Here is a 17,987-nt window from a genome sequence, read left to right as displayed (position 1 = left end):
AACTGGCACTCGAACAAAACCTTTCAGAATAAATGGCTGCGCAAGTTCAACAGGCCTTGTTGGCTGGCGCTGATAGCACCTTTTTGTGGGTTGGATTTGTTACCAATGAGCTTCAGGGCAGGAGCTGGGGCCAAATCACTGAAATTCTCCGTCGTATTCCTAAAGGCCTTGGTGGGGTCTATCAGCGGCTGCTTCAGCAAATTGCCGACAAGGAAGCGCTGGTCCCCATTCTCCAATGGATTGTTCTCGCTGCCCGGCCCCTCACAGTGGATGGATTGACAGTGGCCACAGGGATCAAGACATCTGGTACCTTTCCGGCAACTGAAGTGATCAAGAATCAGCTCAGATTCTGCGGGCTACTGGTGAAAATTGAAGGGGATGTAGTCAACCTGGTCCACGAGTCGGCGAAGGAATTCTTTCAGAGCGATCAAGTCAACATCGAAGGGATCAGCATGTTCCGCATGAGCCAGGACACCCACAGGACTCTCATGCAGACCTGTTTACTAAAATATAGCGCTGAGAATCGACCTAATGCCTGCCTATTTTATCACCTAAAATCTTGGATCGCTTATTTATACATGCAGATTCTCCCCTTTTGTTAGGAGGACCAATTGCACAATTTAAGGCTGAGTTGGCTGACCATCCTTCCTTGAACAACCCGATGTGGTTGGTCTTCCTGCATGGCCCGTCCCGCCGTCACACACATGCGAGCCGTGGGGGCTGTACAGTAACAAGCAACATAAAACATGCGCGTCAGCAATAATTACTGTACTGCAGCAAGGCTGGCGCTTAGCAGAAACAAGTGAAGAAAATGGCAGCAGTGCAAGAAACCTCGTTCTTCATTTGCGTTTCCACTTACTCTCAAAGTCCGGCCTCCCCGCATCACATGATCATCAGGCACGAGAGCAGATGGCATCCGCTTCCCGTCTTCGAGTTCCGCCTCCGCAGCCGCCAGAGCCGCACGGAATGGAATCCACCGCATCCGAGGCCGGCACGGCAGGACGCCCAGTCCTCCTCTCGTTCGATGAGATGCCGGAGTGGTTCCGACGTGAATCCAACCAGTGGATTCTCCATGGCTATCGGCCCATCTCAGGCTCGGCTCACGCTTCGTTCAGCAGTTGGTCGTATATCCACAACGAGTCGGTCAACATCTATACCCACCTCATCCCGGCCGTTTTCTTCCTGCTCGGCGAGTGGTATCTCCAGCAGTACCTGACCAGTAGATACTCCGGGGTCACTGGCGCCGATTTCATTGCTTTCTCCATCTTCATGTTGGCGGCCGTCACGTGTCTGTCGTTGTCGGCGACGTACCACACCTTGATGAACCACTCCCACCACGTGGAACATTTATGCCTGCGACTGGACATGCTGGGTGTAGTGATCTTCATACTGGGCGACCTTGTCTTGGGAATATACATGGTTTTCTGGTGTGAACCTTTGCCACGCAATTTCTACTGGTCGATGGTTAGTTAATCTCCATGTGCACAGTTTTGTTTCTCCTCATCTCAGACCTGGTACTTGAGTCTAACACTCTTCTTTCCTTGATTGATAGATTGGACTTTTCGGGACGTTGACCATCTTCATGACAATGCATCCCAAGTACCAGGGCTCAAAGTATCGCCTCTTCCGAGCATTGATGTTCGTGGCGACTGGCTTGTCCGGTGTTGCGCCCTTGATCCATGGACTCAGTGTGTTCGGCATGTCGCAGATGATGAGAAAAGCTTTTCCCTATACTCTGGCAAAAGCAGGCTGCCTTCTATCTGGGACTGCCTTTTATGCAGTAAGTCTCCCATTCGCACACAAGGGAGAAATTGACCCTAACACATGTGGTTCTAAGACCAGGTTTCCCGAAAGTCGATATCCTGGCAATTTCGACCTATGGGGCTCCCATTCGATCTTTCACGTTCTGGTGGTATGCGCCGCTGTGGTCCAGTTCATGGGGTATCTGGATGCCTTCGACTATGCTCACGCAAATCTTACGTGCTCGTCTCTTTGAGTTATGCATACATGCCGAGTATGGAGCTTCTGGCCACTGGGATGAGCTTCCAAACGCTGACTGTACGATGGCGAAGGGAAGCATATGATCTGATCGCTGCTAGCCATGGCTGATACTTATTATAACTGCCTGTATCCAACGGCGTCATCAATAAAGGGACTTGAAATCTGTTCTCCTAGTGTAGGGTTCTTTAAGTATTTTGAACACGAGATTGACGAAGAGATCTATTTCTCGGATGTTGCCGTCTTGCTTTCCAGAGTGCCATGCAGCCCCGAAAGTGCAAACCACCTCTCCTTCTTTCTGGCAGACTTCTCGAAACGGAATGTGCGCGTTTGGAATACACCGCACAAAGAGAAAGTGTCTGTCAACAAAAAGCTAAAGGACTACTGGTAAAGATCTGGACGACGACGAAGATGATACGGAAATTACAACGCGCAAGAGAAAACCTATACAGATTTTGGGGGAGCGGTTGCCTTCGATGAGAACAGTCTTGGGTGGTGTTATTGGAGATATTGCATGTAGTGGAGTGGATGGATAAGAGGGATGGAAGAACGCATGGCCGGAATCTTCTCGGATGGCTCTATTGTGGTGGGGTCCAACAGAGCTGTCACGTGAAGTGGGGTATGTAGCTAGCACTACACCGTACCTTATAAAATCAGACACTTCGATAAACTTGGACCACCATCCATTCTACAACACACTCTTTTATACAGATTGATTAATATATATATTTATACAATGATGAAATTATAAGTCAGATCCTAGCCTAGAGTCCGCGGTTGTGTTGTCCCTCCACACTATGAATTTAGATTCTAGTAAAGACTACTGATTTAAAGTCTTCTGCTCGAAGTGATAGATCTTATTACCTACCAAAATATAGCGCCGAGAATTAACCTAATGCTTGCCCATTTCACCGCCAAAATCTTGGATCGCTTATTAGGCGAAAGCCCCTTTTACTCCAGAAGAACCCCGTGACTCTAGATATGAATGATAATAGATGCAGCGTTCTCCATCTGCCAATATAAACAATTTGAGTAGAAGAATGATGCATAAGAGTTAGAGAAAATTGATAGTGATATGTCAACTGAAGGTTCTTCGGCTAGATTTCAACTAGCGATAAAACAAATGAATCACAAGGCAAAATCGACCACATTTTATTGAATCATCTGGAGCAATACTTGGTAACTTCTCCTCCGGAATCCGGAGTGCATAGCTTAGACTGGCGTGTGAAATTAACCCAGGGAGTGAGGGGTCTGAATGTCACGTGAAGATATACTAGCTGAGTGGGCCCCCCTGTCTCTAATGATAGCAATAAGCTTATGACAAATCCCACTGCAATTTTTAATCTAAAGGTTTCAACCGCGTAATAAATTAGAAGTCTCCACGAAATATTCACCACCCTTAAGCGATTTTTGAAATTGATATCGACCCGGCGGCTCTTCTATAACGAATATAGCGTTCTCTACCTAGCAGTCGATACATATCAACCGCAACATGGAACGCGTACGGTCTTGCGAGACGCAACCTTTACTAGGCCATCTAGAAGAGGAAGCATTCAGGACTACCGACCAACCGTCCGTGGACTTCGATCCTAATGGCGATCCAGATAACCCAATGGATTGGTCAAAGCCTTATAAGTGGGGTGTTGTTGCTCTGCTGTTCTTCATGGCCTTTACAGTGTAATAATGAACTCAAGCCCCCAGCGTTCCTATGATTCGCTGATAGTGGTACCTAGAACTTTTACGTGTATCGGAGTCGTGCCAGTTGCTGACCGAATCATTCTTGATTTGGAGGGTAGCCAGAGTAAATCTGCAAGCATTCTACTCGTGACTGTCTGGGAGCTTGGGGAAGCAGCTGGACCCTTGCTCATTGCCCCTCTCTCCGAGATATATGGCCGCTACTCAGTATTCAATGTAGCGAACATCATTTTCATCATTGGCGTTGTTCTTGCAGCAGTTAGCGAGACCGCAAGCCTGTTCATCTTCTCTCGTTTTTTGACCGGCTTCGCTGTTGCTTCAAATGTGCTCAACCCTGCTATCATAGGTGACATTTACTCGTCTGAACAGCGCGGTTCGGGTATGTCTCTCGTCATGCTCGCTCCGCTCCTTGGTGGTGCAATTGGACCGGCTATCAGCGGTGCCATTGCCGAAACCTTTGGATGGCGAATGATCCTCTGGATCAGTGCAGTCATAGCCGTTGTCTGCGAAATATTCTTCTTCACAATGCTTCGTGAAACCTATAAGGTCCCGATCTTGCAGCGCAGAGCGGCCCGCTTGCGCAAGGAGACGAACGACAGATCGTTGAAATGCGCCTGGGAACCAGATACCGAAGGCTCGGCGATGTCCTGGTTGGCACTGCGAGCTGCATTCTCACGACCTGTAGTCGTGCTGTTGGATTCCTCTGTGCTAAAGCTCCTTTCTATTTACGGGGGATTGGTTTTCTCTTTCAATTATATTATGGCAACAACTTTACCGACCATACTAAAGGAGGTCTATGACTTTTCGCCAACTTTGATAGGCCTGGCTTTCTTGGCATTCAGTACGTATCTATACCCTTCATTGGTTCTGCACTAATAACGTTCATAGGCATTGGAGCAGCCTTCGGAATTGTACTATGCAATCATTTCCTGGACAGTATATACCTGAAGCTGGGCAAGTCTTCCGGAGGAGCTGCTCTTCCAGAATATCGGTTACCATTCATGATTGGAGCCGCCGCCTTTCTTCCCGCTGTGGTCGTTCTCTACGGATGGGTAGCATATGCCTCCTGGCCCGTTGCGCTGCTTCTACTAGCCGTGGGCGGGTTTGGGTTCATAATCATTATGACATGGGTACCTCTGGCTTCATATATCGTGGATGCTTTTGGACTCTATTCCGCTTCCGCACTGACTATGGTTCTGATCTCTCGTTGTCTGGGGGGAACACTCCTACCGCTAGCTATTCCTCCTTTGACTGATGCGCTTGGACTTGGGTATGGCTTTCTGGTTCTAGGGGCGATATGTCTGGCAATGTTTCCTCTCCCTGTGGTGATTATGCGTTATGGATCCCGTTGGCGTCAGAGCTCGGCGTATTCGAGAAATGATTAGTAGTGTGTCATAAGGGTAGACAGTTATGACTGTTTGCAAGTGAGCCGCCAGGCCTTGGGATGCAGTCTCAATTATACTGTATGAAGTACAGTAGGTTAGGAATTGAAGGGAACGCAACTACCAAAAATGCAAGCAGATAGGAAAGGCAATTAGGAGAAATTCACTAGATGTAAATTCAACGGATTAGAAAGTAGCAGTGCAGCACAGTCAAAGCCTCTTATTCTTTCATACCATGCATACAAGATCCCGGCACATATATATAATTTTAGTTCTGTCGTTATCAGATGTCCGTGGGGAAGATTGGAATGGACTGTTCTGTGTGAAAGTTGTGTGAGATTATGCCATGAGGACTTGGAGAACGAGATACTGTATTTGAAATCCGCCAAAGTTTTCAGGCTGGGGATTTTGTACTGGTCAGCGATCAAGTAGAACTTTGTGTTGAATATGATTGGGTTTTCGAGCTCCAGAGATGGCTGTTTGTCTTCAAATTAGGTGGCTCAAAGCTTCGAGCCTTTCTTTTTGATGATCCATCAATAACCGCAGCTAACACGGCTGATCTTGTGAAAATAATCGCACGATGAACATTAAACACCGTATCACCGCACCTTAAACCCATGTCTGAATACTTCTCCGACAATCTGAGCCTACTCAGTGAGCGTGAGCTTGAAGTCTATTTGTTCTGCTAGGAGCGGGAAGGACTGACCCGCCCATTGCGGTAGCAAGACTCATACTTGCCATTAGGACTCCTGAAGAAACCAAAATCTTGAACTTGAAGGTAGAGCAGAGAAAAGAGGATGAAATGAAAACATCAAGTAGTTGAGCCAAGGACTACAAACGGAGGTTGGACTAGCGGGAGGTGACATGAGGGTGCGGAAGCAGATGATTCTGACAATCGCATGATAACCCAATGACAGGATACGATGTTGAGAGAACGAATGCGAGTCACTTGAAACTCAGATGCTTAATGACACTGATGAAGAGTTTCAGTACTCCCCTCCATACATCTGAAGACGAAAACACGACTACTAGAATATTAGCGGCTGTCCATGGCTTCACAGGACAATTGCTGTGATAACATTGAGTCCTTTCATGAGAAGTCAGACTAGCGCCGCATTTAAATAACCCAGGCTATTACAGTTAGTTTCGACGAAGAAATTTTCCCATAGAATGAAAAAATTGTTCGTAGACAGCCAACAACAGCCCCTCGACTTCCTCAGGCGCTAGTATCACATATATCATACACCGCGATCTCCTCTCTACTTTTTCCCCTTGCCCTTAATCTTCCTCTTTCCACCTTTCAACTCATCCTTCCCCAGCGTCCCCGCGCCACCATTACCCCTAAGAGCCCCTCTACTCCTCTGGTACGCCAACACAATGTTCTGCACACTTCCCATATCATGCTTTGGCTTCCGCATATATGTCAACCTCGCACGTCTCGCTCTCTTCTCCTTACGTTGCACAACCTCAATACCCTCCACATTCGGACTATAAATTTTGAACCACATCTCAACTCCAATTCTCGTCAATTCGTTTCTTAAGAGGATACCGGTATCTATGCCGCGTCGACGAATATTGATACAAACGCCTGCGAAGGGATCGCCGGTCTTCAGGCGCACGAGGAGAATGTCGCCGACGTGTGCGGCTTCGGGGTTGGTCTTGGAGAAGAGGTTGCTGCGCGCGTTGGTTGGGTCGAGGATGGCAATTTGGGCGGCCGTGACATCTTTGATAGGTTCCTTGAACTTGAGAGCTGGAGGTGGTCCAAGTATCTTAAAGTTACTTCTCCTCTTGGGCGCGATGGCCCTGCTTTCTTCGACTGCATTGAGGTCAGTAGCTTGTTTTCGCGGATTGCGATGAACATACAGGTACGCTTGGGTTTGATTTGCGTGATTTGCGTGGTCAACGACCGTGTGGCAGTTTTCTGCAATCTGGTGTGCCGGAATATGGGTTTCCAGCAGCTCAATGGCCGTAATGAGTGGGTTGTTGGGGCCATGGTGTTTGGCTGGAGAGGTGAGGTCTGGAGCTTGACTTTCTTGAGGTTCTCATAAATCTGCAGATATTCAGAGGTGTAATTATTACTAAGATGGTGTGCAGCTATAGAATAAAGCGGGGACTGAGGGACATTGAGTGATTTTGATTGGTGTCTGCCAACCGTCAAGAAATATATCAGCAGCAGCCTTGAACCCCCTTCATCTTCCTAAATAACACCACCAACTCCTCCAAGCTCACATTGAGCTCCTTACGATACAATGAGTGGAAGAGGACTCATACCCTTACGGGGAAGTCAATGGACTGTGAGAAATGCTGCAGAATGTCGGACAATGCTGCTACGGACATTTACAAGCTCTCTTGCACGGCAAAGAAGCAGTATGCACTCATCTTCAAGTTGGCAAATATGTTGCTAACCACCCTAGGCATTGTTCCGGTCTTCAAACCTACCTCCTCCCCAGAGCTCGACACAGTCCTCCAAGAATTGCGTGACAAAGTTATCCTGCCAAACTACCTGTCCAAAAAGCAACGCGACCTCATCTTTAAGGACAAATACAAGAAAACTCTAGAAGTCGAGCCGGTGGTCGCAAAGATCGGCGATGAAGAATTTCGTTTGCAACATATCGATGTCATGAATGGCATCCCCGCCACCAAAAAGAGTTTACTGAAAGTTTTGGGCCTCATGAAAGATAGCTCTGATTGGCAAAATCTGTCAGGATTGCTCGAGGGGCTTCGCAAAGGTGGAATACGGCCGAAACAACGATGGTTAAACTCAATGATTGCCCGGACACTAGGCCACGTTGGTAGACAAGATATTCTTCTGGAATTGTTACGGCAAGCTTCTCAGACTGACATCCGATTAAGAGACTTCTGGTCTACTTCTCAGGTCTTGGATACGATGTCGAAGAAAGCTATTGAGTCTAAATGGGATGCGGCCGAAACTGAGAAAGCCCTGCGATGGTCAGAGCAGGTACTGGACTTGCTCGAGGATCCGAAACACTCGCCAAGTTCAAAAGAGCCTCTATTTGACTCTCGAAAACGGCCAGAAATTATCGGGTATGTTCTTCAACTAGCTGCCGTGAAAGCCTCGAAACATCAAGACGGCAAGGATTTGGATGGTAAAGTGGAGCAGCTTTCTAGGAGGGTACTGGATTGTTATTCGAATTCGTACAAGTTCTCTGAGGACTTGACGGCCGAACCAACCCCTAAACGACTTGCATTTGTCCATAATCAAACCCTTGGAATCAAAGTACCGCTGTTACATGGAATGAAGGTTGCGCAGGAGGTTTTGGGTCCAGATTCGGATATCACCGTTGAACTGAAGGGCAAGGCGACAGAGCTAGAGGAAGAGATCAACTCATCATACAAGGCTCTTGTGGATACTGAATGGGCAAAAGAATCCCCACGAGGAGGGATTGTCGCGTATGAAACGCATCTGGGGCCAAAGTCATAGATCTGCGATTGTATTGAACATGTTGGGGCGAGTTTGTAAAATGTATGATGTAGAATTAGGTTATGGCAGGACTATGTACTTCTCCAGATGCTTTGGGATAGCACCAAGCAGTTTCTTCTCTGTCAACCACTTCTTCGAGAACAATCTGTCCGCGTATCTGTAAGCGCCATCGCATAGAACGGTCACCACTGTGTGTCCCCTTCCAAGCTTCTCCGCGACCTCCTTCGCTGCCGCAACATTCAGACATGAGCTAGCTCCCAAATACAATCCCTCTTCATCCAAGCACCGATAGACCATCTCAATGCTCCTCTCATCGCTGATATTCATCGACCCATCCAAAAGATCAATATCGGGTTTCAAATTATCGGTAACCCGCCCCTGCCCAATGCCCTCCGTGATACTCGAGCCCGTCCGGTCGTTCAGTTTCCCCCCAGACTGAATATACGAATGCAACACACTCCCCGGCGGATCAGCTAGGAAGCACTTAACCTTCCCATTCGACACCGTCTTCAGATACCGCGTCACACCTGCCAGAGTCCCAGCCGTCCCAGTGGCACAAGTGAACGCATCGACCTTCCCTTTAGTCTGCGCCCAGATTTCCGGTCCCGTAGTCTCGATATGTGCCCTTCGATTCGCAATATTATCAAACTGATTAGTCCATACCGCGTTCTCCAACCTTTCGGCATGTCGTTTCGCTTGATGGTTATAATTCTCCGGGTTATCAAACGCAACTGCTGGCACGGGGTACACTTCTGCTCCAAGTAACCGCAATAGATCGATCTTGCCTTGCGATTGCGTGTTTGGCATGTAGATTACAAGTTTATATCCCTTGGATCTGCATACGTGCGCGAGTCCGATACCGGTATTTCCAGCTGTGCCTTCGACGACCGTCCCACCTGGTTGTAACAGTCCTCGCTCTTCGGCATCTTTTACGACATACAAAGCGGCCCGGTCTTTGATGGAGCCGCCTGGGTTCTGAAATTCTGCTTTTCCTAGGACCTCGCAACCGGTCTGATCGGAGATGTGGTTTAAGCGTATTAGGGGCGTGTTACCGATAGCTGTGGGCTGTTAGAGGTGTTTCCTATGGCTTGGAGGGGTTAGAACACTGGCCTCCTGTTAGACCCTTGACGATGCCTTGAGCTTTTGATACAGAAATTCCGTATTGATTTGGTGCTTCCATTTGAACTGCTGTTTCCGCGGCCCGCCGCGCCGTGGTCGCGAAGCGTCGAACTCCGAGTCTATACATTTTTGTAAAGGCAATTGAGAATTGTAGATGTTGTCTGAAAATTTCTAAAGTTGATTGATGTCGCAATTGCCCACCTACCGTATCGGAGGTTTATCTCCACGTGCTTTTGTACTTGAGGTTGCCGAGGAAACTGCGACCAAAACATCCGACGCGACTTCCTTCAACAGCGCGACATTTACATTCTGACAAACTCCGGATAACAGACGCGCTGGAAAACCATCCAGAAAGAGACGGCTTAAAGGTTTGAATGAACGTTCTGAAAAGCCCCTGAATTGGGCCACGAATTACGACAAGACGAATTCCATATCGGCAAAAGCCCAATACACATTTCACAATGCCAGGACGAGTATCATCCAGATCCACGAGGACCTCTGCAGCAGTCTCTCACAAATCCTCCACCCAAACCCTCAACTCGCGAGCCTCAACCACATCCCGAATCTCTTCCCCTTCCATCGACGTCCCCGAAGAAAGCCCCGAAAACCAACTGCGCGCCCAAATCGCCTCCATCTTCCGCGATGCGCAACGAACTACGGCCTCCCATCGCAAACTGGTTATCAACCTGCGCAAAATCCAAGAAGCATGCTGCTACGAACCGACCAGCGTGAAAAATAAAAAGACAGGCGCTGAAGACTTCGATGAAGAGCAATTTACGACGGAGTTCACACGATGCGTAGTGAGGGTTATGCCGGTGAAGAAGACTGAGAGTGTTGGGGAGCGCGCGATTCGGTTTATTGGGCTGTTTCTAAAACATGCGAATGAGAAGGATAATGAGCTTAATGAGAATGAAGACGAGACGATGGGTGTTATGGTTGAGACGCCGAGTACGAGACTTACGACTACCTTGATGAATACTGTGTTGCCCTTGTTAACTTCCAAGGAGAAGTTCGTAAGGTTCAGGAGTACGCAGTTGATTTCGCATGTTATTAATTCGTTAGAGGCGATTGATGATGATTTGTTTCAGCTATTAAGACATGGGCTATTGAAGAGGATTCATGATAGAGAGGCCATGGTTAGAGTACAGGCTGTCTTGGGACTCGGAAGACTTGCTGGCAATGAAGCCGACGGGGAGGCTGAGGATAGTGATGATGATTCTGGAGCTGGTCTGCTGGATAAACTTCTGGATGTACTCCAAAATGACCCCAGCGCCGATGTTAGAAGGTCACTATTGGTAAATTTGCCAATCCTACCAAACACGCTACCATTTTTACTGGAACGAGCTCGAGACCAGGATCCTGCAACTCGCCGAGCGCTGTACTCCCGTCTCTTGCCTGCTCTTGGCGATTTCAGACATCTTTCTTTGTCGATGAGAGAGAAGCTGTTGCGATGGGGTCTTCGCGACCGTGACGAGAATGTTCGCAAAGCTGCCGGAAAGCTATTCCGTGAACGCTGGATTGAAGATTGTGCTGGAGCTAGCGAGCCCGAAGAAACAGAAGCCGGGGAGGGTGCCGAAGCTCCTAATTCAGAGGCTAAGGGTCCCAGTTTCGACGGTTTGCTCGAGCTCCTGGAACGTATTGACGTTGTCAACTCTGGTGTCGAAAATGGAGTCGCTTTGGAGGCTATGAAGGGATTCTGGGAAGGTCGCCCTGACTATAGAGATTCTATCACGTTTGATGACTATTTCTGGGAAACACTGAGCGCTGAGGCCGTTTTTATAGCAAGAAGCTTCAATGACTTCTGCAGGAATGGGGAAAACGGCAAATACGAGGCTTTGATTGAAGAGAAAATGCCCGAAGTAACAAAGCTGGCATATTATCTTCATCGATACACTGCAGTTCTAGTTGAGGCCATAAAGCGTATCGCAGCTCAGGAGCCTACCGAGGACGTAGAAGAAGAGGATACTGTGGAGCAGGAATTCATTGTAGAACAGCTGCTTCACATTGCTCAGACACTGGATTATTCCGACGAAGTTGGTCGCCGTAAGATGTTCGCTCTGCTACGACAATCTCTTTCGATTCCAGATCTGCCTGAAGAAGTTACAAAGCTTACCATTGACGCTCTCCGAGGTATCTGTGCTGCAGATGCTGCTGGAGAGCGAGAATTCTGCAGTATCGTGCTTGAGGCTGTTGCTGATGTTCACGACACGATTATGGATGAGCCAAGTTCAGAAGATGCGGATGAAAGTTTCCATTCTGCAAAATCTGAAGTCAGCGATGATGGTACAGCAGGTGGATCAAGGAAGAAGTCAGAAACTCCCGAACAGGACGACCAAGAGAAAGCCGTCCGAGAGATCATGGTGAACATGAAATGCTTACATATTGTTCAGTGTATGCTCGAAAACGTTGAAGGCAATCTCCAGCAAAATGCCCACTTGGTAGCCATGCTCAACAACTTGGTAGTTCCCGCTGTTCGGAGCCACGAAGCACCGGTTAGAGAGCGTGGCCTTTTGTGTCTTGGTCTTTGCTCTCTACTGGACAAGTCACTCGCCGAGGAGAATCTGACATTGTTCATGCATTTCTTCAGTAAGGGTCACTCAGCGCTGCAAATAACCGCTCTTCAGATCCTCACCGATATCCTAAATCAACATGGCGCACATCTCCTCGATACGAATCCTACCCTTCTCAAAGTCTACTTGAAGGCTTTGAAGTCCGGATCGAAATCTCCTGAGGTGCAAGCTGCCGCTACAATTGCTGTCTCAAAACTCATGCTTGGACGTGTGATTGCTGATAGCTCGACCGTCATCGACGACCTGCTTAAAACTCTCATAGTTCTCTACTTCGACCCAAGTACGGCTCATAATCAAGGTGTCCGTCAGACACTCTCTTACTTCCTACCTGTCTATTGCTTCAGTCGAAAAGAGAACCAGGACCGCATGCGAAAGGTAGCACTAGATGCGATGCATAAGCTATTCGAGATTCAAGAGACTATGGATGACGATGGTGAAGCTGAGTTTGAAATGGTGGGTCTCGGCACAATCGGTGCCCATCTAGTCGACTGGACGGATCCGCGAAAATGCTACATCCCTGGCAACCAGCTGACTCTGGGGGACGAGGGTGCCAAGAAAGCCGTAAACGGCGATGTGCATCTATACTTTGCCAGAGATCTTCTAGAGAAGCTTGACTCGGGCATTAGTCGTACGTCCCTCTCATTTTCCACTTACATTCCCGACGATACTAACACACTCCACAGGCGAAGAAAAGAAAACAATCGCCCCCCTCCTCGCAAAACTTCATATATCCTCTGCCTCAACCGAATCCCTCATTCGTGAACTCTACGACGAAGTATCAGCCGCTATTGAAGAGAAACTAATCGGTGACGCCACGGGTCGTAATGCTTTATTTAAAATCCATGTCAGTCTTGGGAAGATTGTGAATTCACTGGTGGAGGAGGCTCCCGTTGCTAGTGGGAGGAAAAGCAGTGTTACGCCTAGTGTTGCGGATGAGGAAAAGACTGTTATGGCGATTGAAAGGGACGCGGAGGTTGAAAGTGATAAGACTGAGCTTGTGAAAGTGGAAGAGGAAGAAGATAGCGAGGGGACTGTTATTGCGGATGTCGATGCGAAAGCCACGCGGGACTCGCTTGTGGAGAGTTTGCTGGAGGATAGCGATGTTGAGATGACGGGATGATTTGGATTGTATTATGAGTAATGAGGTTGGAGGTTGTGGATTATAAGCGGCGTTCTTGGGATTTAGGTCGTGGTTTGAATTATTTGATATGCTCCGTACGCAGAACATGGATTCCGTTTTCAAAGGTGGAACATTGCCACTGGGTGAAATGTCGACTTCCTTTCTCAAGTCGAGGCCCTTCTGTCAATAGCTCCTTTTCCCGCTACGAGTTGCCGCCTTTTAGAAGAACGATGGAGTCGGTTTCGTTCCATCCCCTTCCCTGTCACGTCCTTGTCGCATATCTTGTCGCATTCTTTTTTGATAGCCCATCACAGTGAAGTATTCAATTCAGCATGGCATGATACGTAGAAAAGCTGCTGAGATACAGCCCGCGCTAGAAGTTAACACCTTATAAAGGTTAATACGCATATGTACCGGCGGGGATTTAACTCCTATGCTTACTCGCCCATTTTTAAGTCTGACAGCCCCACCTGAATTTTACCCATAAATGTATACTCCGTGCCACTTAAAAGCTCAGATCTAATGATTATGGGCTTCTAAGAGGTCTAGGTTCACTTTAAGATTGGTTTATTCTGTGGTTTTAAGGACCTATACTAGGGTAAAAGAGCCAGTCAGATCTATAGGATTCTAGCAATTTACGCTAAGTAGTGGATCTATAGAGGGCCTGTCAGGCTTGAAAAAGAAAAAGGAGAGTATAACGTGTATATCTATCCATTTGCTCTATTTTAGCAGGGTATGACAGATGCATTTAGCGTGATCTGAATCTACTCTAGAGGATCTCTAGGGGAGCAGCTGCCTAGAGGATGCTCTAGATATGAGCCTATCAGAGTCCGAATTAGGACATAACTTACGAAATGTCCACTTGAGGTAAGATTCCTTAATGTAACCTCCATTAGCTTAGCGCCTGCGCTGAAACAGCCAAGCTTACAAGTAGGAGAAAGAGGCAAAAGGTGTGTAAGAAATAAGCGCAACAACACTCGCGTGTTTATTTCGCCACTCTGTTCATCCGCGAGGATTGGAAATGTCACATCTCTAATATCAAGGTCGCACCTCCTAGATCTCTTTGAAGACTCGGCGTTACACGTACAGTAGGGGAGGCGCCTGGAGTAACGTGTTCGGGCCATATGGATTGCTGAATCAGCTGACTACATGGCGAATGGGTGGCCTCATTCGGCCATGAGAACGACACTTTATTGTAGGGCTGCATATACTCGTAAGTCTGACAGTCCCACTATAAATCTACTACTTGGCGTATATTTGTAGAATCCTGTAGGTATAGCTACCTAGGTAGGCATCCCTAGCATTGAACCCAATTGAAGGATCCGGTCAACCAGCCTTGCAATGCGTCTGAGTTACGAGTACCGTGGCAGAGGTTTCGCAGCGTACCACAATTCCCTACTTGCCCGATTGCTCTTTTCTCTATGTATTATTGCCAAAGCTTTGCATGTGGCAATGTCAATGCCCCGCAATGTAGTTCAATGGGAATGTGCACTGGGTCTAAGATACCATCACCCTTGAGGTATATAGAACTTATTATCTGTTAATTAAGGCCCTTACGAGCTTCGTCAGCTCTGTTTTTTCTTTCGAATCTCTTCATCTAAGCAATTTGCAAGTTTTCTAGCGTAATTTCTTTTATAACTTGCTCTACTACACTTCAACTTATCTCATCCAGGGTCAAATTGAGTGGCTTGAATTTAGTAGCATTTCGCAATCTTTTTAAAAGCTTCAGGGTAGTCCCAGTCTAGTAGGCCCTGTGACACAAAATCTATTTGGAGATGCCTCATGTTGCTGGCCCTAAAGCTAGTTGTCTTTTACCCTATTTAAAAGCCATGGGAAAGACGATAACAAAGCTGGATCTGTATGTTGCCAATTTTCTTATCAGTTTTCTTTATTTCTGTTCCTTTAGCGTTCGTTCCTTCCTTCGTTTGTTGATTCCTCCTCGGTTGCTCTTCGGTTCCTTCTCTATTGGCAAGCGAAGAGATGAAGCTATCCCAAGATAGGCAGATAAGAAAGCTGATATATGTTTGGCGCGCGAAGGAAGCTTTCTATTATGATCCTTCTAAGAGAATGTCTAGAACATATAGATCATCTATATAAGCCTATTCATTCATATGTCCATTCTATTTCTTGGGTTATTGTCGATTTTTCTCATAAGATCACCCTCTTTAGCATCAAGAACTTACTATCCCCTCTTTGTTATATTGCAGATTATTCTTTTGCTTCAGGCAAAACCTCCTTCTTTAAACCACAGTATGGCGCCGTTGAGTGTCTGGATGGTTTTGGTCCTCGCTAGCGGTTCCACTTGTAAGTCGATAACCATAAATAATCGTTGACTTCAAGCCATCTAACAGACTTCTCCAATAGATGCACAGTCTAGCACCAATGGCCATCAAACAACTACTCTCTTAACACGCCAGAGTGGAATCACAACGTCAAGAACATCCGCCTCGTCAGCACCACGCACTACTAGTGCTCCAAGTGTTCTCACGGGAAACTTCTCAGTAGTCTGCACCGAAGGAAACAATGATTTGATGGGAATGAACAATGAGCCGTCGTCCTGGTGTTTCTGCAATATGTTTGGCCCATTTTCGGCCCTGAATAATTCTACAACGAAATATTGTGATTATAAGACGATACCAACACAGACCATCAGCCTGACCTCGCACACCACAATCACAAACACGGCTTGTACTTTTACTACGTAAGAGCTTTACATTCTATTTGGGACGGGCATACTAAACACTCTGCATAGGACGACAGGCAATTGGCCCGACCCCACACCTACCAAAGATGTCTATTGCCAATGTGGCGAGACTATGGCGGTAGGTGCCCCTTTTCTCAAGCACTTGAAAGGGATATACTAACTCGCTTATAACCTAGAATATCCAGATAGCTACATCAAGTGCAAGTACTACATCGTACTGCGCGGAAAGCATCACGGCTCCGCCCCCAGGCTTCACGAACCTGGCCCACGTCGCTTACGGAGTGCCGTCCTGGCAAGCCAGAGACTGTCGATCGCCTTACTACAGTGATACAACTAAAGACCCAAAGAGCCGATGGTCGTATATGTACGCAGATGATGCATACACGGATGCCGTTGCGTATTGGAATGCTAACCAGAACACCGGACTGAGCTTTATCCAAACACTTAGCAAATTCTTCAACGGACCGCAAGATATCCAATGCGGTACGGTAGCGGTCAAGAACTCTTGTGTGTCTGGTACGGCATGTCAGAATGGTTATTTTGCAACGGGGTGGATGGTTATGGAGAGCTTGAGGCTAATAAGCGATGTAAGTAACCCCCAAGACATTCTCTGGAATATGTGAAGTCCGTTTGCTTACAGCCATAGATGAATGTCAATTTCTATGGTGCGCTCAATAATGCAGAGGGACATCTCACGCCGGATATGGGACAATTCAGCGCCCAATTTGCGCCAATCGATGACAGCTCCCAAGTGCTCAAAACCATCATCAGCTTCGTCTCACTGGGAGCCGGCCTGGCACTTGGACCCATTTGGACTAATGGTAAAGCATGTCATATCGTTACAGTCAAACTATATTTTAACTGTTCTTCTATAGTGATGCTCAAGATGCCTGCTGCTATAAAAGATAGCGTAGGGTTGGCTGCAATCAAGGACACATTAGGTCCCATAGTCATTGCAAGCACTGCTATTACGAAAGATAACACAGCTGCGTATTTATATGCAACCTAATATCTATAATGTGCATATTGTACTAATACTACACAGTGAGACGTCAATAACCACCACGAATACTCTTGAAGTTAACATGGATGCAATGGCGACTGTCTGGCAACACACAGTTGACACATTAAATACTAACATGTTCAACGGCTCGGCAGCTTCTATCGAACAACTACGCGGAATGATCGCAGATGGGAAGATGCTAACAGGCGACGTTGCAATCAGCGACGTCGATGCTCAAGGTCCGATTCAGAAGACCATTTACGGATATATGATTCCACAAGCCTGGGCACTCTCCAACACCAACGTTAAGCCCGTTATCATGCACGTTATTGTCCTATAATAAATGTTCTAGCTAGCTAATGTTACATACAGAGATACTGGTGTCGCCTGTGACCAAACCCCAAAAATGAAGCATACTCAGGGGAGTCCCTTAAGGGGTTGTGCGGACAATAAACTATACTATATCGTCTCGGTATCCGGGCCATCCGTATCTTGCACTGCTACTATGTTCCAGTCATGCGACGACAATCCCTTCACCAACGTCCCTGGAAGCAGTGCTCTCGATGGCAAGAAATGGGGCGGCGTTACAGGCGACGATTTTGTCAAGAGGTAAGTCCTTCACTTCACTTTGTATTTTTTGAGATAAGAAGAGCACCAGTTAATTTTGCTTCGTAGTGCGGTTGCAGGGAAAGCTGGTAATGGTGGGAAGAATGGCTGGCAACAGATTGATCCAGCTGTGGCAATTAACACACAAAGCGAGTTGCTACTTGGCGGCAATGGCATTGATCTGCCTGGCGTCACTCAGATCCCCATCTGCAGTGAAGATGAGATTTTCAAAAACTGGAATGAGGGCCATATTGGGGCCAACTACCCTTGTAGTTAAGGACGTACCAAGAACTTAACCTCTTTCACTTTGATACTTTCATCGATTGTATGGAGGGCTGAAGGCAAATA

At 47.2% G+C, this 17,987-nt stretch overlaps 5 protein-coding genes across 5 annotated transcripts; 3 read left to right on the top strand and 2 right to left on the bottom strand.

Annotated features, from left to right (window-relative positions):
- Nucleotides 1-909: 909 nt before the first annotated feature.
- On the top strand, nt 910-1,996 carry LHYA1_G002484 (ADIPOR-like receptor; the record flags this gene model as incomplete). The annotated part of the gene is made up of 2 exons (XM_031147460.1): nt 910-1,464; nt 1,553-1,996. 2 exons carry the CDS (start codon nt 910-912, stop codon nt 1,994-1,996), a joined length of 999 nt encoding a protein of 332 aa, XP_031007902.1.
- A 1,494-nt stretch (nt 1,997-3,490) lies between these two features.
- radE_2 (Efflux pump) lies at nt 3,491-5,078 on the top strand (the record flags this gene model as incomplete). Its single annotated transcript, XM_031147459.1, has 3 exons — nt 3,491-3,675; nt 3,732-4,534; nt 4,582-5,078. The coding sequence occupies 3 exons, from the start codon at nt 3,491-3,493 to the stop codon at nt 5,076-5,078; spliced, it is 1,485 nt and encodes a 494-aa protein (XP_031007905.1).
- A 1,256-nt stretch (nt 5,079-6,334) lies between these two features.
- img1 (54S ribosomal protein subunit, mitochondrial) lies at nt 6,335-7,068 on the bottom strand (the record flags this gene model as incomplete). The annotated part of the gene is made up of 2 exons (XM_031147458.1): nt 6,335-6,891; nt 6,939-7,068. 2 exons carry the CDS (start codon nt 7,066-7,068, stop codon nt 6,335-6,337), a joined length of 687 nt encoding a protein of 228 aa, XP_031007904.1.
- Nucleotides 7,069-8,577: 1,509 nt separating this feature from the next.
- Nucleotides 8,578-9,763, bottom strand: cys-17 (Cysteine synthase; the record flags this gene model as incomplete). Its single annotated transcript, XM_031147457.1, has 2 exons — nt 8,578-9,575; nt 9,622-9,763. 2 exons carry the CDS (start codon nt 9,761-9,763, stop codon nt 8,578-8,580), a joined length of 1,140 nt encoding a protein of 379 aa, XP_031007907.1.
- Nucleotides 9,764-10,097: 334 nt separating this feature from the next.
- Nucleotides 10,098-13,326, top strand: cnd3 (Condensin complex subunit; the record flags this gene model as incomplete). The annotated part of the gene is made up of 2 exons (XM_031147456.1): nt 10,098-12,834; nt 12,890-13,326. The coding sequence occupies 2 exons, from the start codon at nt 10,098-10,100 to the stop codon at nt 13,324-13,326; spliced, it is 3,174 nt and encodes a 1,057-aa protein (XP_031007906.1).
- Nucleotides 13,327-17,987: the final 4,661 nt, after the last annotated feature.

The sequence above is a fragment of the Lachnellula hyalina genome, assembly GCF_007821495.1.
Source record: "Lachnellula hyalina strain CBS 185.66 chromosome Unknown contig00022, whole genome shotgun sequence".
Classification (NCBI taxonomy): domain Eukaryota; kingdom Fungi; phylum Ascomycota; class Leotiomycetes; order Helotiales; family Lachnaceae; genus Lachnellula; species Lachnellula hyalina.
The sequence above is the reverse complement of the archived record's forward strand: the minus strand, read 5'-3'. Positions and strand labels throughout refer to the sequence as shown.